This window comes from Xiphophorus hellerii, chromosome 5, assembly GCF_003331165.1.
Source record: "Xiphophorus hellerii strain 12219 chromosome 5, Xiphophorus_hellerii-4.1, whole genome shotgun sequence".
Lineage (NCBI taxonomy): Eukaryota > Metazoa > Chordata > Actinopteri > Cyprinodontiformes > Poeciliidae > Xiphophorus > Xiphophorus hellerii.
Window position 1 is genome coordinate 12,313,618 of NC_045676.1, and position 24,093 is coordinate 12,337,710.

At 37.8% G+C, this 24,093-nt stretch overlaps 1 protein-coding gene across 12 annotated transcripts in view; it reads left to right on the forward strand.

The window, feature by feature from the left end:
- adgrl3.1 (adhesion G protein-coupled receptor L3.1) overlaps positions 1–24,093 on the forward strand; it is a 166,078-nt gene that overhangs the window by 27,252 nt on the left and 114,733 nt on the right. For all 12 annotated transcript variants that reach the window (XM_032562033.1, XM_032562038.1, XM_032562039.1 and 9 more), the window contains exon 3: positions 17,560–17,725. In XM_032562033.1, coding sequence (XP_032417924.1) covers positions 17,566–17,725 — 160 coding nt within the window. In that variant the 5' untranslated portion in view covers positions 17,560–17,565. The remainder of the gene's footprint in view (positions 1–17,559; positions 17,726–24,093) is intronic.

Genomic DNA, 24,093 nt, shown 5'->3' on the forward strand with positions numbered 1-24,093 from the left:
ATGAACCCAGAACCGGGCAGGATGCAGACGTCTCTGAAACTCTAGATCTGACACAGGATGCAATAGAGATGCAGATCTGAGACGTCTGTTTGCATGTCTCTAAGTCTGTCTACCTATTGGGGAATACTTATTTGTGTTTATTTAATAAATGAGATGGGGCTTTGAGCAATATTCATGGAATGAATAGAATTACCTTTATGTCTCTTCAAGCCATTTTTCATTAAATTTCATTCACAAATTTGACATTTAGTGTAAATATTTATTTACTATTTTTTTAATATACAGACACAAATGCCCTGTGAATTTATTAGGATTTATTAGTATTTGGATCATATTCTGTTACAAAATAATATATTATAATACTTAAGATTAGTCAGAATTGTTTCAAAGTGATCTGGATTTGGCTCTTTTTGTCTTCCCAATGACTGACCTTCGGTAGATACAGTAACCATCCCAGCAGAATGATGCTGCCACCACCATGTGCAATGTTAGTTTTAGGCTGTTAAATCTGTTTTGCGTTTAGGCAAAGAATAAAGACTACCTTTTACCTGAACACCTGCTTCCACATGCGTACAGTGGCTTGTGGCACACTTCAAACAGAAATATTTGTGTCTTTCTTTTAAGCAACTGTTTTTTTTCTCACCATTTTTATTATTAATCCCACAACATGCTTTATCATAATGAGATTAAATGATAGATGCCAAAGTAAAGAGGGGTAGTTACAAACTTTCAGATTTGTATTTGTTGAAACATCGGAAAACCATGTATTATTTTAGTTCCTCTTCACTTTTTTGTGCTACTTTGTTTTCACATAAAGTCCCAATAAAAATAATAGTTTAAGATTGTAACCTGATAAGGTGTATAAAACTTCCATACTTTCACAAGAAGAAAAAAAATCATCAGATGAATAAATCATTACATTTATTTATTTATGTAAAAAAAAAAAAAAATCTGCATTTTGCATTAATAGGTATCTGCTGACAATAATAGGCATACAAATGCAACAAAAGATAACAATTCTGAATTTAGCTCTAATAGGTATGTATTGACCTTTGGTAACAGATCGGCCCAGAGGAGATTGGATTCACACTGAAAGGTCATGTTTTAAGACTTGGTTGTGTTGCAGCTGTGAAAATCTCGCTGCTGAAAAACTCGAAAATCCCTCAACAAGTACCACCAGGACCATACCCCGTAAGCACTTAACCTTTAACTTTTCCAGTGGCGGGGCTCTTTGCTCAGCGGTGCGGCTCAGTGCAACTGTACTACATCGTTCCCAGGTGTGATGATGGCAATGTGTGAATGTAATCTGTCTTTCTCTCCTTTCAGCTGCTTCTCCTCTGTCATTCATGCAAACCCGAGCATGTTTTGTCAAAGCACGGATGAAAAGAGATTATGCATTGATAATTTATGAATATATGTCAAATGCTTGCAAATATTACTCCAGGAATTACTGTTTCTCCCATTTTTCCTTGGTGTGGTCTGACTTGTTGACTGTTCCGTAGATACAAGTCAATCCCTTATGTACTGTTTCTTTCCTCCTAAGATCTGAATAGAGCGGCAGGGGAGGACAAACGCACACACTTGCGCACGCCTACGCACGCCTACACACCACAAAGTGACACACATATAGTCAGATTAAAATTCATTTGCAAACACACACATATTGACACTTACAAATACAGTGCATTGGCACCTGAGTGCATTGGTACAACCTCCAGGACATGTACACTTGCATACACATATCAGCTGGGAATAGCCTACAGAGATGCTCTTTGTAAACAAGTTGGAAAAAGAAGCTATTCAGGGCCACACCATATTCCATGTAGGATTAGCCGCCTAATTTGTGTGAAGCGCTTTTGTTAAAGAAAACAAGTCATGGTAGTAAGTTCTGTTCTTTCTTCCTAATCGGTGCCTTTTCCCATTTATGGTGTTTTGCTTGCGGAATAGTGCTAATCATGTAGAGTATATTGTAAATGTAGACTTCTGAAGGGCTCAGCACAGCAATGTGCACATGCTCTCACAGATGTTTTCCCTCCATGTGTCTGTTTACCAGTTCAATTATCCTTATCATCCACTACAGAGATTGTTGATATATTTAGGGGCCTTCAACAGAAATTTAATCAAAAACACAATGTTACATTTGCAGAAAAAGTCCACTTTTGTGTTTACTGTACATCTTGGTCAGAGCTGGCAGATGTTTCATTTATTGTGAGAACATAAAGTGTGTTGCAAAGTAGCCAATTATTGAAAGCTTACATTCTGATTTTTTTTCCAAATAAATTAGTTTCTTCAGTGTTTCAAGAAGAAAAAGTTTAAACTCTTTTTAAACAGTTTACCCTGTTATTATACACAATAAATTGCAAAAATATGCACACACTTATACTTCTGCACATTTTGACACTTTATACAGTTTCGAGGAAGTCAAGTGATGTCAAGTAGCCAAGAAATCTGTACAAGTCGACTTTGTCATATCACTAAATAAACTCAAGAACTGATTTCTTTATTTTTTCAAAGTAAGAGTCTCACATGTATATACAGGTTGTTGGCTTAAAATACTCAGCTTCAAATGTGGGCTCATATTAGAAGATGAGACTTATTCCACCAGATATATTCATACTGAGACTTGCTTCATTAAGTCTCAGTATGAAGCAATTAGATCTTTAAAGATCTAATGCCTTTAAAGATCCAAAGGCATTAGATCTTTATACCAAGATCTAATGCCATGGGAAAAATACTCGATACACCAATAATTTACAATAAAGATAAAGAAAGATTGAAAACCAACATAAAACATATATCTTTCATGTAATTCTGTGAAAAACAGATTAAATAATTCAGTTTAATCACTGTGATCTCACTTTCAATCTCTGCTGAATTACTGTATTTTCAGTGCACCTGCCTGCTTTGGTTTGCTGATTGGAACACATCCGCCCACCAGGGATATGAAACTGCAATAAGATCCAGACCTCAGGTCTGTGTGATTTGAATATGAAATGATTAGATTATTGATTTTGGCTATTTGGATCATCCACCCGAGGTGATACCGAGGCGGCACAATCACCGCAGATGACATTTAGTACTGTGTTTACCTTCGCTGTCCCCATTGATTGCATCAAAATCGCCACCCATACATCCTGCAGGAGCTCATTGTCTCATCAATTTGCAAGAAGTGAAGGATGGAGCTCCTCAGAAATGCAACAGTTGTGGTCTTTCTATGTGCAAATAACCACATTGCCCTGCAATCAACAATAACGCCATCGCTATGGGCTAACATTTCAAGTACCTCTGAATCTCATTTTGAAATGATGCATTTCATGCATCTCCTAATCAATTAAAGCCTGTTGCATTAAATATTTGTCAGGAAATTTAGTATATTGAAAATGAAACTTTTTAATGGATCCTATTAACAATAATGTTTAAGTGTTAATTACATTTTTTAATTTTAAATACTGTATTTATCACATTTTCAAACTAAAATATATACATGGCATTCCTTTACAAAAATATTGACAAAATCCCCTAAGAACAACAAATGCATTCTAAATATCAGAAGTGATACATTTTAACATCAGTTTTTCTGTATTTTAAGAGTTCTTTAATGACAATTTAGGACACATTGTGCATTTTTATTTGCAATTTCATATTACCATTTCAAATGATACACTTTGTACCATCAACCTCTTACAAAGTACATGAAGACATCTTGAAGTTCAACCTTCGGATAAAAGTACAGCATATTCTTGAGCTAAGCATCCAACCTTGTCGAAGTACAGATCTCAAAAATATCTCAAAAATATGTATATCAGCATTGATAGAATAAAGGTTAAATCATTCCAACATAAGTATAATCCACAAAATATATAAAACACATGTAGAGTGAATATAAAACGTCTACATAAATCAGTCTGCACATATGGGGCATGTAAAATCTTTTAGAGTCCTATTCCACATTATATATTCTGGACAATTGAAAAAAAAACAATCCCTGTGGAAGATAAAAGTATAAACAATAAAAACAAACTGCAACAAACTGGCTTTATATGTGTCGACACTATTTAACAAATATTTCGTGAAAACACTTCTTTTGTAGTGGTCCCATGTTTATTTGCTAATATTTCCCTATTCTACCTTTTAAAAGTTCTCAGAATCTCTCATATTACACAATTCTCTTCAAGGGACAGCACAAATTTTTGTCAGACTTAACTCTAATCTGTGACAATGAGGTTAAAAAACATATTTTTCTGGTGAAGTCATTCTCTTGTTATACATACAGCTTTTTCCTTCAGATTGATCAGTTCTAGAAATTCAGTCCAATTATATGGCAACCACATTTAAGCTCTAAGCCTACACACAAGGATCAACCTTGCAGGCACCAACAATAACTCTTAATTTTTATCTATTTATTTTTTATATATCTTGATGCACCAGGTACATTTTTTCCTAGCGCACTGCTGGGCCTCCTCAATCCCAGCAAACTTTGAAGAAAAATCTCTTCCTCAGTGCAGATTCCCGCCTTTGTTCCCAGAGAACTAAAAACGCAACATCAAACAAATGTATTTGTAGACAAATGTTCCTGCTTCACTGTGGACATCCGTCACGGGATGTTATGTGCACATCACAGTGCTCAGCTTTGCTGCCGTCAAAGGGTCTCAAAAGGACTGTAACATTCAATGTATTCTGTGATATGCGAGTGAGGGGTATTCTTTATGAGTCCACCAGTGCGTTTTCTTATGCATAAGTGAAGGTGACAGTCTGAAAACGCATGTATCCTCCTCTTATCCATCTGTATTTTCAATGCCATTTTCTCAGTATTTAGACAATCCAGCCTTAAGTGCTCCCTTTTATATTTATATACCAGTGTTGATGCTTATGTATTATTGAATCATGAAGAGCCTGTAAGCACCCCAGAAAGGCCTATTGGAATAAATATTTCAAGACCTCGATACAGTTCACGACTGCAAAAGCAAAAGGTTAGGAGCTTGATGTCTTATGCAGAAATCTCCTTTTCTTTGCCTGACTTTACTGAATCACTGGGATCTGAAGTTTGCTGATTCTGAGCAAATCTTTGAAAGTTTGCGTTTCTCTGAGCCAGTATTTGGATGTCCTATTAGAGGGATAGGAGAAGCAGTCTTGTTATCTAGACTAGAGGGATCTCTTTCAAGTAAGGTTAGTTTGAAATGCAAAACCAAGGATGAGGAGCCCATGAAGAGCAGTAAACATTTCTAACCATCTTTACTGAGCAGCAGGGAGGAACTGCATTGACAGAGGATGTGGCACAAGAAATCCATTGAACGGAAAACGGGGATTGAAAAAAGATTGCATGAATGTAAACGAAAGGTCCAGAACTTGAAAAAGAATAACTGATAGTTGATGAAGCTCCTATTTATTTAGAGATATTCACCTAATTGAGGATATTCGCCTGTGAAGCCTGCTTCTTGGGGGTTTAAATGTATGCCACAAGTCTTGCATTTGGCCTGTTTTTCTGCCTCCTTCATCAAAGCACCATCACTCATTGCTGAGTTGGCTGTTCTTCATACTGTACGGGACGACTTTCTCTTCCCCCCTCTGACAAATACAATCGCATGTGCACATAAATGCTGCCTCCGGGTTTAAGGCACGGCTTTGACGGATCCATTTTGACAGTACTGGGTTCAGAGCACAGCGACAGAGGGGAAGAGGGAGATGGCGTCGGAGGGAAGAGGGAAGGTGGTATGAAGGAGAAGACAGATGAATCAAAGGGAGGAAAATAACGGCTGTGGCAGTAAAATCAACATCAATGCATCTCTCGCTGACATAATTGAGTGTATCAGAGGCAGTTTTGTAAACCATTAGTTTCCCCCCTCTTATGGGGGACTCTCTTCTATTTGTAGAAAACTGCAGTGTCATCTGTGTGACTACATGTGATCGTAGGTTTAGAAATGTGCAGTATTTTGCAAAAATGTTCATTCATAGCCCTTGAACTTTTTCGCCTCACAAGCAGAAACTTCAAATAATTTAATTGGGATTTTATGTAATGGACTAAAACAGAGGGCAAGTAGAAGGAGAATTATACATCGTTTTCTCATTGTTTTAGATTATTTTTTTGTCCTGGAAAGTTTTCAGTTGTGCCATACTCCTTTTCAAAATGATAAATGTCCTGTACACCCATAGAGCTTTATCAAGTCCAGAAGACCCCAAAGTGCTTCACACTACTTTCAGTCATTTACTAATTCACTCACACATGGTGGCAACAACAGAGGCTAAAGGAGTGGGGATCCAGCCAGCAACCCACTGATTGTGAGACAAACTCCTCCACAAACTCCTACCACCATCGTCCCAATAATTGATAGTTTGAACAGTGCTTTGTAAACTGGAATTGACTAATATTTGACAGAGGAGCAGCGTCTCAAATACATTTCAGTGTAAGGGGCTTTGTTTCTACCTTTAACGGAGTGTAAAGTTCATCATGTTGAGTATTTCAATCAGATTATCTGTAATTTGAGTTGGCCTATGCGGCAGATGTAACGTAATAGGCTCCAGTTCTGACAACATCATATTCAACAGACGTGTGCATCTCCATTTCAAATCTGAAGTGACATTTGCTTTTACCTTTGAAGCGGAGTGAGACATGAGCATACTTATATCCCTGATGAGCACAATTTCATTGTGTTTCTAGTTGCTACTGTGTCTGTGAAATAAGAAGTTTTATTGAAAAGTTTCTGTGTTTCTTGAAACCCACAGACAATCCCAGAAAGATGAAGAAGTTGAGAAAGGACTTTGAGGAAAAAAAAAATCTCTTCTAGTTCAGTGTTTGCTCAGTATCACCGGTTGGATGTTTGAACTTGGTGTGAAAGGGGACTAGACGTGAACAGAGGCAACATTCCTTGAGCCTGTTATGTCCCACACTGGTATAAACATGGATTTGAACTTTCTGCTGTTGTTTTTTCTCAGAAAATAAACTTTCAGCCAACTTTAACCCAAAAGTCCTTACCAGTAAATATTAGGATTCTGATGTTTAAATTTTTGACAACATAAATTTTTACCACTGAGCAATAAAAGATTGTTTATTAAAGAGAACCTTTTGGAAAGTTTTCACACAACACGTTTTTTTTATTTTATGTTAGCCTTTTTAGCGATAGCATTTTAAAGACCAATGTTGGAAATTACATGTTACCTGGATTAGCAAATGGTCCCAAAAAAATGGACCATTTGCTGAAAAACAACATACTCGGAGCAGTAATTAAGCCAAAATTGTACAAAAATGTATACATATTGCATTTAAAAAAAACAAAAAAAACTTTGTCTGCAAATACATTCCAATTCTAGAATTTTAAAGAGGCAGTATTATGTATTTTGATCAAGTTAAGTATGCTACCTTCAGTTGTTTATATATCAAATATGACTTAAAAAATTGACTTTGCAATTTAACGTGTTGAACTTAGGTCTCTGTCTCTTTAATAACTCTTGCTCTCTCTGAAACTCTGCCTACAGGAGGTCATCACATGGCTCCTCTACTAACCCTTTAATAATGTTTTACATGAGAAGTAGCTCATATCATGAGCTCTCAGCAGATGTGCAGTTCCAACAGGTGTTTGCTAATTGCTGCTGGCTAATCTGAAGGAGCTGAGAGGAGAGTAGAGGGGGTGAGATGCTCTGTGAGAAAGAAGCTCGGAAGCTTGGAAACATTTAGATTATAAATCTAAATGTCTTTGATCATGGATGACTTATAGTTATTGTGCTGCATATTTACAATGGGGTTTTTTTGTTGATAAATGTGGACTGTCCTAGTTAAATAATTAAACTTAAATTTAAATAATGACAGATCAAACCATAAGTGATTTTGGACCCTTATGGCTAGATCTAAATAATTTTAGAACAAAGTAAAATCCATCTTTCTGTTATGCATTCTAAATCTTTCTTAAACTTGGAAACAACCATCTCACCTCTAAAGCCAAAACACTTTTCCATGAATGACAGAAAATTCTTATACAGTCACACAGTAAATATACCAAAGGTTGTCGAAAAGAAATTCAGTGTTATTTGAGTCTGAAACGTTTTGTATTGTATCCCAGTCTGATGTTTGAGGATTGTTTTTATAAAATTTTAACCGGGAAAAGACTGCTCCATTGTTTTAAAATTAGCTTCTTATACCCTTACCTTTTGGAATTTGTCTTTGTCTCACCATCTCCTGCTCCACTCCCCATTTATATTATCATCATCATTTCTGCCTTGATTAATCCATCCATCTTTCCATTTTTATTTTTCTGATCATTATTCCTCCCTGGTCCTCTCTGCGCGCTATGCTATTTCATCTTCTGCCCTCCGTTTTTATCCTCCATCTTCTCTTCCTTCCCCTACACTCCCATCTGCTCCGCTTCTCCTCCCCTCGCAGTGTTTCCTTGCATATCTCCACCTCAGCCCATCTAGTCTCATGAGGGAGGCAGCGCGTGCAGAGTTGATTAGACTGGAGCATTTGAAAGTTCAGAGCAGAGCGCAACAGAAAGTGGTGCCTAGCCGGCAGGCAGAGACGAATCAAAACGGATGTGTCTTGCACAACGAGGTTGTTGGCGAAGGATTTTCAGGGTGGTTTCAGTGCATTGGATTTCTGGGAGCGTCCTCAGAGCAGTCAGAGTCAGCCATGCGGAAACTGCAGTGGTCCGGTCAAAGCAGGAGCTTTCCCCAGATGCATAGCATGTCAAACACAGAGGCAGAGGATGGTGTGTAAAAATGTTTTAGACAGGAACATACAGTACATACCTACACCTACACACCCATGCATATATATATATATATATATATATATATATATATATATATATATATGTATATACACACGATGGAAACCATATCACTATTTAGATTTGCATAGCAAGATAGAAAGCCCAGAAGACTTAAAAATCTTGTAGCTTTATTGACTAGAGGGAGCTGAGTACATAGCCATACACACCTTACAGAACCATCTATGATTTTAGTTCCTCCTTACAATTATGACCTAATTTGTGATAGTCTGCTACATAAAATTCAAATAAAATAGATTAATAAAATGTGAAAAAAAAACATGCATAAATACTTTTGCACAATTCTGCGTTTAATCTAAATATCACAGATAACAAGATGGTAACCACTACCTACCACAGATGTTTAAATGAGGACATTGCGTTTATACCATAATGACTAAAACATGTCCCACAGATGTTGGGGTGACCCATACCTTCCAGGCTGCTTTCTAGCACTCTGTGGTTCTCTAGTGCTCAGCTCAGCCACACAAAAGAATTACAAACAGTGCTGCATGAAATAAATCACTGTGCAGATTGTCTTTAGGCCACAGACGACAATTGTGCACATTCCTGCAATGAAACTGCCCCTCACCCATGTTTGTGCACATACACGTTGGCGCCTTCAACTGTGTGCCTACTGTACATGTTGGGATACTGCCAGTGGGATGCTATCGTGCTGCTTCCTCTGCTTCGGTAAGATATACAGAATCAAAATGAAAGACACAAGCTGACACGACTGTCTTGTCGAGTTAAGATTTGACCAGCACAAACACTAACTTGTCATTAATTGTGATTTTAATATAGCCAGAGGGGTCCATGTGTGTGACCTCTCCCTATCCTTAAGTTGAAGCACAACAGATACATGCTGTGGCCATGTTCCCAAGATGTTCATATTGTTTTGGAGCTGACAGTATGTTTCCTCTGAGCCTCTGGTCATGCTGAGGGGCAGCTCACTGCCAGTTAGTTTCTCTCAGCACAGAATTTGTCCCGTCCTACTTTGTTTTGTCTACATGACAATAATTTGTTGTTCTCTTCTTTACATTATATGTACAATATAAGCAGAGATTAGACATGTAATGATGCACTTAACTCACAAGTTGAGACAATATAAAATATTACATGGAATTTTAGCTTTATTTTGTTATGGACAACAAAAAATTTATTTGAGAAGACCTTTGCAATTTTAAGTGTACACTAGGTTTGACTTGTCTATGTACAGTATGTCTATGCATTGTTTTCATGTTTGTGTCAATCTGTGGTGGATACTTATATAAAGTGCAGAGGTGAGGTCATGCCATGTTTAGTTGATGTAAAGAAGGGCATGTAAAACATACTGAATCATTAGGGACTGACATTTTAGAATGCCTTGGGCATTTGATGTTAAAGATTATCGTGGATAGTATGGTTATTACGATTCAAAAATATCATACTTGATGCCCATGAAAATACTCAATCCCATTTTTGACACTGCAGATCTTTTAAATAAATATGGTTCTTTCTGATAAAGATTAAAAAATTATAACCAATAAGAGTGTAAAATATTCCATTTGTTAAGCCAATTTGGCAACCCTATGCTTGGTTTTATAAAAGAGCATTATCATTGTGGATTTACTAGAAAGTGTAGATGCTCAAGAGTTTAACTCCACTGAAAACATCTGCGAAAGTCTCTCTCACAAGAGTAGGTTAGGAATCGACCTTGACTTGCGCTGTTCAACATGCCTGTGTGCCGTGTGCATCTTTCAAATGTGGCCTGTATTTGTGTGCACAGTGGTGGTTTTGCGCGCCACACGCATGATCCACATTGGAGATGTGGTTGTGTTCATGTGGGTCAGGTGCGGTGATCTGTTTTGTGCTTGCCCTCAGATAATATCCTGCAGGCATCCCTGGCTTCACACACACATCCTTATTCTCTTTCGTTGTTGCTCTCAATAACTCTTGAGCTTGTGCTGTCCTCTTCACCACACAGCAGTCCAGTCTTTTGAAAACCATTGGTAATAGAAAGCCATAAATTAGCCGTGTCGCAGTGTTCACAGCGTGTGAGAAAAAGTAGTGGCTTATAGTCCAGATATTACGGTTTGTGGAAAATCATCTGTGACTCAGTGCTTTAGATAAATACAACCAGCTGGGTCAGGCTGGACAGGAATTAATCCGTATTGTTCTGAACAGTGCCCAGACAATGTATATCGATAATGATTATGTTATACCATGGATTATACTATGCATTCTGATGTAACTATTTTGGGCAGAAAATTACTATGAAAATAACACACTACATGTATCTTGTGTGACGTCATTCTAAGGTTTTTAACTAATATCTTAATGTTAGAACAGCGCCCTTTTCCAGCCAGAACCAGTTGGTACTTGCTTGCCCTGTACCACTCCTGCCCTGATATTCCTAATGTCCAGAGAGGAAACAACCGTCTCCATAATCAAAACCAATATGCAAAGTTTTTACATTTCTAACACAGTCTAAATTAGCCGATGTCGGGTCTTGACTTACATTTTAAATAAAACCTTACAACTCTGTGCTCCTACTGGCTTCATTATACCATTTCTTTTGCGCCTAAAATGCTGAGTGCTTGTATTCTGAACAATAAACTATTTAAGGGAGTCTAGGCTTCTTCATTGCTTTTGTAACAGAGTCAATCAGCCTAACCGTCACAAAGTCTTTGTTAGTTAGTTTTCTAGAAACAGTGCCTTCCTACTTCTAAATAAGAAAGTCAAACATAGGTACCAGTTGTTTAGCTTGAAGCACTCACCTTTATATCTGGGGTTCATTATAATAACAAAAATAATAATAACAAAAATAACTTTGTCTGGCACAGCAGCTAGAGAGTAAGACAGACTTTGACAAAATAATTTATTCATCATACTCTGGGCAGGGCTGTGATTAATTGTACATTGTTAGGATTTGAATATACCTCATTACAGTTCACAGGCCAGACTTCTAAGTTTTTCTCCTGATTAGTCATATCCCCGTTGCAAAATTAACTACCTAATTTGTGTGTCCATATGTGTATGTTTAGCCACTCCAATCAAAATTCCTCCTCCCTCCGTACCTACAGTGATGATTATTTGCTATGTCACCTTTACCCATTAGTGCACTCTTTACCCAGGAAACAGCTGTCGTTTCTGATTTTAACCAAAAAACATGCAGGCGTTCACTGACAGAGAAATGGTCCATGGTTGTTAAACTTACCTGGCAAGCCAACTGAAGGTAATTTACCATAGCTTGGCAGACACATGCCATTTTACTGAACATGGTGCATAACCCCTTGAGTTCTGTTCTGCACCAACTTCTCTGTCCAACCGAGCATAGAATGAACAACTGAGGAGACTAAAGAGTGAGGAGTACAGGTAAAAAAGACAAAGTGAAGGAAAACGACAAGGGAAAAAAACATGCATGAACTGCAGAGTGCTTTCTGATTCAATTGTAGCACAATGCAGAACAAACTGGCCAGATAAAATGCATGGGCAACTAGAACTCTTAAAGAGGTGCATGCAAATGTGTTTTTTTAATGAATAGCACAATATACCGTAGATCTTATTACACTGTATTGTTTTAATAATTTATTCAAAGTTAGGGATTTATCTGATTAATGCTAACTAATGAAACTTCTGAATAAGCTCAGTTTTGCTTGCCTTGTTAAAAAGATTATAGAAATAAATGTCGGTATCTTGCAAAAGAATGTGAGTATTTCAATTTTATTTGATTTGGTTTTTGCAAGTTATGTTATGGACTGCTTCACTGAGAATAATAATTCTTCTCAGAAATCCATATACAGTAGTCATGGATTCTACACTTTTTGTTTCTTGAATGATTTGAGCTTTTGTTTTGTTCAAGATTTGCGATATAGACAACATTTAAGTAAAATTATTTAAAGACCAATAAATGGGCACATAGGTTTACATTTTTGTGGATTTTCTCTAATCTGCACAGGGTCATAATTGTACATACAAGTTCAAATGTGTACAACCCTTCTCCCTGCAACTCCCCAAGTGGTATTTAGTTAAATATCATTTAGCAGTCTTTCAGTAGAGTTAAAGTCATTGCCATTCTGGAACCTGAATGTTGACTTACTGTATAATCAGTCACAGTTTGGTTTTCTTTAAGTCATTAACCCCAAGTACACATGAAAACAGGTGTTGGAATGGATAAAGTGTTTGGTATGGCTCTTTCTCGACTCTGTTGAAAATATGTTAACTATTAAAGACGGGACGTTGCCAGAAAGCCAACTACAAAAATTTTACTTTGCCATTACTGATACTCATTATGTTAAGTTTTATATAAGTGGACAGTTTAAACCACAAATATAACATTAGGACAGCTGATAAACTTTGTTTGGCAACTTGGGGTGTACAACATAGCCTAATAAAGTGAGAAGCATTTATGTGTGAAAGTTTGTATGTGCAAGTCAGGGGGTACCAATGCAAGTGCATATGCATGTGCATGTGTCTGCAAATGACACATGTTGACAAGGTAGCCCAAACCGGTCAGCACTCATTAGTGAAAAAGAGAATCCCTGAATGAAGAGTGCTCTGACAGCCAGGGTACCCGTTAGGGGACTGCACACATACACTTAGGCACACACACAGAATTAGCCCAACATAAATTAGCTCATTCATAGATGCAACCGAGTCTGTTAGTCTTGCGACCCTAGTGACAGCTCCGGTTATGTCGACCCTGTAGGAAATGAATATTTGGAGCAGAAAAAATTGAGACATTAAAACTGTATCACTTGTGCATGCAAAACTAGGAAGCACTATGACCTCATGTTTGTTTTAGGCTCATATATTTTTTGCTGATATCAACATTCACTAACTCAGCCAATCATATGACATCAATCTGATGAAGACAACTTGCTGAAGTTCAGGCCGAGCAGCAGAATGGGGAAGAAAGGATATTTAAGTGACTTTGAACATGGCAAGGTTGTTGTGCCAGACAGATTGATCTGGAGATTTTAGAAATTGCTGATTTTCTCACTGGTTCACTGAAGTTGGTTTGAAAAAACAAACAAAACAATCCAGTCAGTGGGATCTGTATGGATGAAAGTGCCTTGTTGGCGTCAGAAGAGAATGGACAAAGTGGTTCAAAATGATTTAAAAAAAAAAACTTTAAAGCCTTAAATCACCAGTGTTTACAATGAAAATATGTGGAAAACCTTATGTGAAACCCTATCATCCTAAACCTGGAAGGAGATGGGCTACAGCAGCAGCAAATCACACTGAATTAAGGGAACTCTAACGACAAAAATTCATTTCACCTGGGTTTGAATTTGTGGTCTCTTGTTACAGCAGGTACATGTAACACCCTAAATCGAGGATTGTCTCATTCTTTTGTTCTGGTCCTGGCTACTAGTTGATGTTTTGTCTCTGTTCCTGTCTGTTTGGGTGTGGCTCCACTGAGATACAGTAACTAGCTCAGCAGAAAGAAATGTGGAGTTTATTCCAAGCGACCTTCCCTATTTTACTCTTTTTACCAGTTATAAGGTTCACAGAGACAAATGATTTTGCCAGAGCTTATTTTCACAGCAGTCTGAGTACAGTGTAAACACATCACATATGTTCTGAAAATTAGCATCATTAGTGCCTGTTTATTCATAATATTTTAACCAATCAGCACATTAAGATGATGAACAGAAATAGGTTAGAAACACATGGCTTTGCTTTGAGGCTATAGCTTTTGTCTATTCATTACAGACTCTGTAGATGGAACATCTTTTTATGTCTTTATTTCAGCATATGGGAGGATGCAGCGCTGCTGAATTATTTACGCAACTACAGTGGTGTGACTTTGGTTTAGCCCTAGATTGCTTCGGGCTATTACAGCACTATCGTCTGTGAGGACACCACAGACAATAAGGGCACAGAAGAAAATGAAAGAGTTAATTAGGCAATGGGAGGGATGCTGGTGGAGCTTAAAGAGTGATGGAATAGCTTTTGAATTATGAAACAGTGGATGGAATGCTGCGACGGGTGGCATCCAGCCATATGTTACCACACAGTTCCTCTATCTAGCCAGGGACAGCTGGTCAGATTGCTCATGTTCAACCGAGTTAGGGACCAATCAATCAAAAGCGGGCAACTTGTTCGGCCGTTTAGGCAGAAGCCAGAATAATACACGGAACACTATTGTGAGTGTATCACTTTGGCGGCAATTAGGAATTTGTCAAGAACTGTTAGCAGACATGAAATCTCTCTACCACGGAAGCTTCTACTTACAGAATTAAACGGGTTTGGATGTTAACTAATCTGTCTATTTTCAACAAAGAAATGCCCAGTGAGTTCTTATTCTGATGCTTCATCAATTTACCAATTTGTATTGAATTTGGTTTCTCATAACAGAAATTGACAGCAGAAAACCTGATATTTTTAAGCTCATAAAAAAACCCCAGAAACGAATAATGTAAAAAAAAAAAACCTAAAAAAAACCTGATATTTTCCAAAGTTAGAAAAAGCAAAAGTAAACATTTTCCAGAGCTGGAAGATTATGATCAAAGTTCTTTAAAAAAAACTCAACTGATTTCATAAAATGTTTGGACTGCTTTGTAATGGAATGCAAATCAAATTTCCTCTTGTGCTGTTAAGCTTCAGCTGAAATTAAGTTTAGCTTGACTGTCCACGATAATAATCTTAAATTAATTTTCAATTTCAAGGATTTCACTTGCCATCCAAAAACAAAACAAAAAAAATTCCAGATAACTTTACATCTCTTATCGTGCCTTATGTTGTCTGTTCTGAGAGATTCAGATTCAGCATAGACTTGCCTAAAGGCATATCCGTCTGTCAAGTGTGCAGAATAAATGTTTTGTTTTTTTTCTTTCCATCTGAGTCATTCTCTTTATGCAACTAAAATTGTTTTCAAGTTCTGAAAAATATCTGAGAAGCTATTTGACTTCACAGCTCTGATATGATTGAGACAGCCTGATATTGTCTTAGTCTCTACTGGGCCAAAATGATATGGCCACATTGATCAATAGTCTCTGTTACACATGATTTATTTCCCATGGCTCAGGCTGTCTGCTTTGTTCCATCTGTCCCCAGCTCTTGCAAATTTCTGCTGCCTCTCTTTCTCTCAAAGTCTCACACACAGACACACAAACTTGACATGAATGCTTAGTTGGGGCTGTGTCCAGGTTCCCTTGAGAATGGAGACCATTTAGGCTCAAAATAGGACTTCTGCTGCCTTTGAACCATCCCTATGAAAAATTTGTTTCATACATAACTAGGTTCATTATATGACAGCTGCACAATGTTGGGATTCTTCTGCATACCTAAAAAAATAAAAAAATGTATGTGTATATTTATATATACTGTATATACTATATATATATATATACATATATATATTAAAACTGGTGACTTTGAAGGTGCAAACACAAAGCAATTGAGTTACTTGCTGAGTGGGCGAGTGAGCCAGTGATTGAACAATGTTGGCCTGCTTTAATCAGTTCATAAAAAAAGAAGTGGAAACAAGCCTCACCAGTCTGTCCCTGTAACAACTTATCTCAGAGACCATCGTCTAATAATTGTTTATTGCTAATGGACCATGAAATGAACAATTAGATCGGGACATCAATGTATTTCACACTTTGATGCTGATGTGGAATGCCAAGTGGAGTGAATCTTGATACAGATAGAACATCAACAGTAGTGAGCATTTAGTCTTGGATCTCTCTCATATTATTATAGATGTTGTGTACGTATTGGCATAAGATCTGTTTTTCTTGTAACATATTTCTTAGCAACAAATCATTCTGTTCCTAAAGCAAGGTTATTTGAATTTAATTTAAAATTAAAATGTATAGAAAATCTTTTTAATTTCTAAATTCTTTACTCTTCTGTCATATTGTTTCCTGACTTGCCCTGTATGCTAGCGGTTTGAAAAATGTTTGCTATTTGAGGTTAATCATTTATTTTGAAGATTTTCTTTAGCATTCAGGTACTTTTTGCAAATTTTTTTACCTTTAGAGCTTAACCATAGCAACATACCATGCAACATTCCAGTATCAAATTGTCTTAACATCATCTATTCCAATAATATCTAAGAGATATGGGAAAAATCTGGCAAAGATATGGCATAAACCTGAACTTGTGTTTAATAATAGCTACCCTACTGTTGCCAACTGTGCAACTTTTTTGCTGAGTTTAGTACAGAAACAAATTGGTATAGATCAGATTTTTAAAATATTGGTTATCAGCCAGAAAACTGCAATCAAGTGCACCCCTAGTTCCTTTAATCATAGCAATAATAACATTTACTCCTGCTGCACTTGCAGGAGAGCAGACTTCTGGAATTAGAAGAAAAAATTTGGGGGCATTTTTAAAAAACACAGATTTTATTACCTGCTCTCTTTCTGTGTGCTTTCTGTCTGCTTGCAAGAGGAAACGCACCTGACTTAGCATGTGCGAGTGTTGGTGACAGAGTAGAAGCATGTGTTTTTGTCCAGCTTTTGTCAACTTTGCTGTTATCACTTTTAAAACTTTGCCATGAGCTCATGGATGTCTAGCCAGCGATGCTTGGTGTGCGTAGTGCCTTGCCCGCTTAAATATGTGTGGCAAATAGAAAAGCCACCACATAGGGACAGAAATTGCCCATGACGTGATCTGGCCTTTCTTATAAAGACTGATTAAAATCAATAACATTTACTGTGAACATCCACAATTACTATATGTGATGATCTTCTTGGCGGGGGTGGGAGCTCTTGTTGGTGAGGCAGGGATGTGACTTCTTTGACAGAGCATCTTCTTGTGTTTTGATATGACATCCAACTGAGCAAATCTTCTTTGTGTCAATCTGCAGGCCTGTATGGTGTCAGGAATACTGAGCTGTGAAAGAAACAGCTCAGCACTCGAGCGCCTGGGCTCAGCAGGAAGCACCTCTATGTCCGCTTCCAGGTCAAAATCAGACGCCATGTGGGCCAGATGCCTGATCTTCATCTCAGCGTTGATCGCACCCATCGCCATAGGTAAGAAACAAGCTCAGATTGATGAGCCTTAAACAGACAGAGTTTTGTTTTCAAAACTGTTTTAGCTCTTAACATAATTTGCAATGATTTACATCATCCTCTGTTTTATTACTGTACACTGTGGCCAAACCCACAGTTATACTACACACACACACTCGTGAGCTGTGCAGATGAAGCCCCAGTAGGTCATGTCCACATTACCTCCTCTCCCCTGTGACAGTGAGCTTGAAAGACTCCAAAAACAGAGCTCTGGCCCACTTGGACTTAATCCCATTAATGGCCATTGTCAATCACACTTTGCCCACTGTGTGCTTGTTCACACGCCTGCTGCCACACAGATGAAATACTTTAAATGCTGAAATACTCAGCGCCCACACAGACCCTCTTCAGACACACACTCAGGCGCACCCCCCCCCACACACACACACACACGCCAGCAAACAAACACACAGTCTTCCCAAGTCGGCAGCCACTCGAGGCACACAAACACCACGGGCTTTGCTTCAGCACCACGAGATGAGTTTCAGTCAGGGGCATTTGCATCAGTGTCTGAAGAATAAGTCGACAAATGCAAATCAGGGTGTTTATACTGGGTGAGGATTAGCTGAAACAAAAAGTGTTCTGCTTGAGAAAACACGGAAGCAAACACACCCTTTTCTCCACCTAACCGAGTTTTGTCATTATCACAGGTTTGTGAACACAAAAATGAATATGATAAAAATTTTCATAGCAAAATGTACATTTCTAAGTTTAGAGTATTTATGAAACAAACAAAAAAAGAACTACTACTGAATGAGTTGACTACATTACAATATTTAAGGGTGGGAACTTAGATCTGTTTTCTGAAGATAATTTGGTATTTTCAGTTTCAGAAAACATATGCATTAAGCCAACTGTTTCAAAGAATTGGGAAAGTTTATATCTTGTCATTGGGATTGATTGAAATATATAAATATTTGGAGATCATAATCGGCTCCAATAAAGAGGTCATATACAAAGAATTGTTTTTTTTACCCCTTCAATCATATTTCTTAATTTTCTGTTGGATTCAAAACTACTACCTCTGTGAAAAACCCATTCATAACATAATTTGTATTTCTTTAGTTCAACTTTTTGTTAGGTTTTTTGTGTGTATTTTTTTAACTGTTGAAATTGTGATATCCTGTTCAAAAGGAGTTTGTACTGAATTTTAAAAGCCTGGCGGGCCACCAGGCCTTACTTGTGCCCCCACCAGGCTAAGCATTGCTTATTTATGCAAGTCTTTTTAAAATGTTTGCATTTTTTAAGACTTTACAGTTGGTGTTCAGGTATTAATCCTCCGATCTTTCAATAACACATAAATATCAAGTGATATTTTCAAATTTCCTGTCAACTTTAAACATTTTAAAACTCAAAAACATGCTGGATGAATGACTGCCCAAGCACCCAACCACTGGGTTTAGCAAGTTTTCTGGGGGAAACCTTGATATTAATATTTCCAATCTTTTCATTTAAAGTACCTTTCACTTTTGAAAATGTGCTGTTCTTTGTTTTACTCTGAAGATGCACATTTTTTCAACCGACACTTTGACAGTTCAGATGAGAGATCACCTTTTAAATCTCTCTCCTCTTCCATCTCACCCTCTCATTCTCTTTCCTTCCATCTTTTCAGCTCTTTTTCCACTCTCTTGTTCTTGGCCCAAATGCAGAAATCAATATCCTTTTGTTTCATCCGCACCCCCCTCGAGGCAGGGAGAGCAACTGAATAAGATTGTCTGTACCGTCCACAGCTGCCAAGTTTCTGTCGCCACTTGCACAACTAATGACAGACACATTAACGTGCACTTACGGCTCACGCGTTATTAGATGAAGGGAAAGATGGGGAGCTGGTGTCTGTGCGTCAGTGGATGTGTTTGTAATGTTTCTGTATCAAAAAGCTGGATGTTCTTTGTTATGAAGTGAAATGTGTGTGGAGGGAGCTCTTCTGAGGCAGATTGAACAATCTGTTATTGGACTTATGGGAGATATTGTAAAAATATAAAGAATAAGGTAACGGATGGGGCAGGATTATCTGTGACAGTCAGGAAATTTTACTCCTTTTGAGTGCTTTTCAGCTCACTTCATCTTATCGCTGCTTGATCATTTTAGATGACGATTTTATTACCCTGGATATTCACTTTTTCTGTGGATTCAGTGTAATTCTTATGAAATTATTGTTCTAACTTTAAAGGGATTAAATGTAGACCACATTTCAAGTAAATGCTTTCCGAAATATGTTAGCCCAGCTGGCCTTTGGGAGGAGGGGAGGTGCTGTAAAGGTTTTGTCAGATTTTTCTACATAATTTAATCTAAGTTAACCCTCCAAAACCAATCTCTCATACTGAAAAAATAGTAATACTGATTGTTTTGTTAATTTGCAAAGTCTTGAACTGTTTATAAATTGGCTGTTTTTTGGGGGGGGGATTTGAATTTGGCTACTTTGTTTGAGTGAAAGGATAATGCTTCAGCAAGTAGGGACATTTTGTACAATTGCATGCTTGTAACAGTCCTGGAGTGACCCTTTACTGTTGTAACATGACTGCACACTAGAAGACAAAGCAAGGTCTATGAAGACATTAATGAACAAATGTGGTGTGTAAAAACTGGAGTAGCCTTCACACAGAGTCTTGGCCAGAACCCAATACAAAACTTTGGGGATGAATTAGTGAAACCCAAGTCTTCTCATCCAATGGTACTGTCCGACCATAAAAATGTGCTTTTGGAAGAATGGTCAATAAGATAAACCTACTCCTAAAACTTGTAGAAAAGTCTTCACATAAATTGTAACTGCAAAGGGTTGAACCTACAGCATACATAAACCCTATGGCGTAAAGATGGCATGTCACTCATGTTGGCATAATACGTATTAGTACTTAGATATTTCTTCCATCTCTATATAGCATTACCTTGAAATGACAATACAGGGCCAAATGATATGTTGTAAGATAAATAGATGGTTTTAGGATTTGAATGGTCAGACAGATGATGTCCAGTGACTCAAGTGTTGACAGCTAAATTACTGTAATACCGTTAAATTCTCACAGGTTAAACCTGGGCTGATTATGTGTATAAAAATGAGACTTTCAGCTGATCTATTTACCACTTGTTATAATGGTGCCTAACCAAGATGTTCACAAACTCACATTTTTTCAAATTTTGCTATGTAAGAACAACAAACTTCTATGTATTTTATTCTAATATTATGTAACAGGCCAATACAAATGACCACATACAGAGAAAGTGCTGGAAAAGGATGCAATTGTCTTTTCCACAAAAGCAGTACCTGTTTTAAAACAGAACTGATTCTAGAATCAGTTTTTATTTGATTTTTTTTTAAATCAAACACTTTGGTTTTGCACAACCTGGCATCCACTGGTTTTCTGTGAAGATCTGTGCAGCAAGTTCAAATACACAAATTGTATCGTCTATGTAAATATCCCTGGAAATAGATGCCCTAGTATCACTGACTTCATTTATAAACACTGTTTTTAATAGCAAGCAGTGTCTGTGAACACTTAGCATTCCCAGTGAGCTGATTTGTAACTGGACCCAGCAACACTAGAAAACAGGAGCTAAAAGCAATGTTTACAGAAGGAATTATTAAGGTCACCTGGGAATGAGGAGGGAGCGAGAGAAGTGGTGCCAAGTAAACAGCAGTGGAACTGGTTTGGTAGAAAATCTTCTTGTACAAAGCTGTTGTACAATTTAAAATCTGAAAAGTTTGGTGTGCACTTTATTCTGTTCCCTTTTGCTACAATTACCATCTTGGGGTTAAGTTTGTTAAAGCTTTGCATATTCAGAGACATGTTTGCACATTTCTTTTGGCAAAATAGCTCATGCTCATTTAGGTTGGTTATATAGCATCTTTGTCGTCAATCAATTATTTTCAAGTTTTGCTGTAGCATCTCAATTGTATTTAGAAATTAACTTTGACTACGCCATAATTAGGGGCTCATTGGTACTGTTAAGGGCCCAGGATGGTCAGACCGAAGTCGAACTGTTGATGCACGATCATGTGGATTTCTGATGTTTGTTTTCGCGCCGTTTCACGGCAAACAAAACACACCGAGCCTAGCTCCCCCTTCTGCTGCGCTAACATCATGGTGTTTTGTCATGTGTGATTTACAATAGCATGTTAAACACAGCGATTGTGGCAAAGAAGAACGACTTTTACTAGTTCATAAGTTCAGAGGAGAAGGACACAAGAACCGAGCAAGAGGAGCTTATTTTAATACATGCTTCCACATGGCCTCCAACAATTGCTCCTCAAAATCTTCTTTCTGATTGAAAATATATATTTAAATATTCTAACTATCTATGCTTCAATCCCTCCTACCTTGCACAGACAGTCGGTACAGCAGCTCATGGAAGCATTGTTTTCCACATAAATAAACACACCCATGAAATTTAGACCAAACCCACAATAGCTCCACATGGAGAATGGGGTGAAAAGTTTGCCACAGGGGTTGTGGCAAGAAGTGACGGACGACATGAGGGAGAGAAGAACATTCCACAATTTTCATCATGCATCTGTGATGAGAACTGCAGGGCCCTTTACAGGTTTCTTCCAGAAATTATCTTTATTTAGCTCTATTCATTGTCCCATCCAATTACCAACTTTCCTGCCTTTTATTGAGGAAAAGTATTTCTCCACTACATGGATACAGAAGTGGAGAATGCAGTTGATTATGCTTGATTTGGGGGTTCGGAGTAAACCAGGAAGGGTTTGCAAAGTGTTTAATGACGGAGACTGAAGATTGCAATCTGACCAAATGTGTAAAGTACAAAAATGAATACTTTTGCAAGGCAAAAAATGTTAAGAAATAATAGTACAAATAAATACATATTTTTATAAATATTCAGGTGTAACGATTGAGGGTTATTTGTTTGTGTAATTGTGTTATTTTTGTTTTAATCTTTGCCTTCTGCCTAGTGTGGACCCAGCAAGGCAACACCTTAAGACATCACATCCAAAGCTAGTCTAGACAGCTGCCTCACAGTACTGTCAATCGATCCCCGCATGCTTCACTTAACCCTTTATCCACAATATAGATTCATACAGAGGCAGCCATGATGTGACCATTGAGAAAACGTAACAAACTAACACTTACTGCGGTAACGACCCAATGCCTTAAGCACCCTTGCTCACACACGCGTAGAAACCCCCTGATGTACCATCAGTGCTTCACCTGCTACCGAGACACACATCCTGTCTGAATGTGTGCTTATGGTCTAATCATGGCCTGCGGTGATACACCTATGTGTGTGTGTGCATGTGTGTATATGACTGTGTGTGTTCATTAAAGAGGACATTTTCAGTAAATGTCACTTATATATCAGTCCTATCTCTAAGCGAGAGCCTGCCATTATCAGCGCCATGCCCGCAGGTAGCAGAACCACATGGATATCATTGACAATGGCTGTGAATTTCTTCCTCTTCATTCCATCACTCAGAACATTTGTATGCATGTCTGGCCGTGACTGCGTGTGTGGGCGTGTGCATGCGCGTGTGTTTCTGTGGTGTGGTGAAGGGCAGTATTAAGTTGAGCTCAGGCAGAGCGTCATTGAGCTCATTCAGATTCTTTGCTGCATATGTGTAACCATGACGCTCCTCCAGCTAATGAAAGAGTCAAGGGAGGGAGGACAAGGTTTCTATGGCAACCGTCACAAGGAGAGAAAGGAGAATGGTGGCGTGTCTTGCTTTTTAGGGTCGTCGTAGGACTGTGTGCGCTGACTGTGGAAGTCTCCATCCATGCACATGCATGTACATGTGCAGCTTATTTTAGCAGCACCAAACAGAATGATACATCTGAGTCACTTATGTTTCAAACCAGTTTGATCCAGATTTAATCTACAATTATTTATCTCTCCATATGTGAATATTTGTAATATATCTGCTTACTTAGCTAGAGCAAAAACATTTCAAATATGATTTTTGAGAAAGAAATTATTCCTGAGACATAGTAGCATGTCTGAGCTTAAATTTAACACGGTTTACATTATTATTTCAGAGGGGTAAGGTGATGGAAAAACACACATCAACACCTCGGCTCATAAATCTATCAGGGGAAGACGGCTAAAGCCCTTGGGGTTGTTGCTCAGAGTGACAAAGAACAACAGTTTGTAAACTGCACCACAACAATCCTAAATCCCTGGGAACAGCCAGACCAACAGCAGCATTTTTATCTCTTTATGTACTTTAGGTAACATGATTTTAGCAGTGCCTTCCACTGTTATACATAACAACTATAGTTGCCTCCATGCACGGATAGCCAAAATCTGAAGAAGATAAATCACAGCACATGTGCAAGTATAAAAAAAGTAAGTTTTAAGTTTGTTTTTTTTTTCTC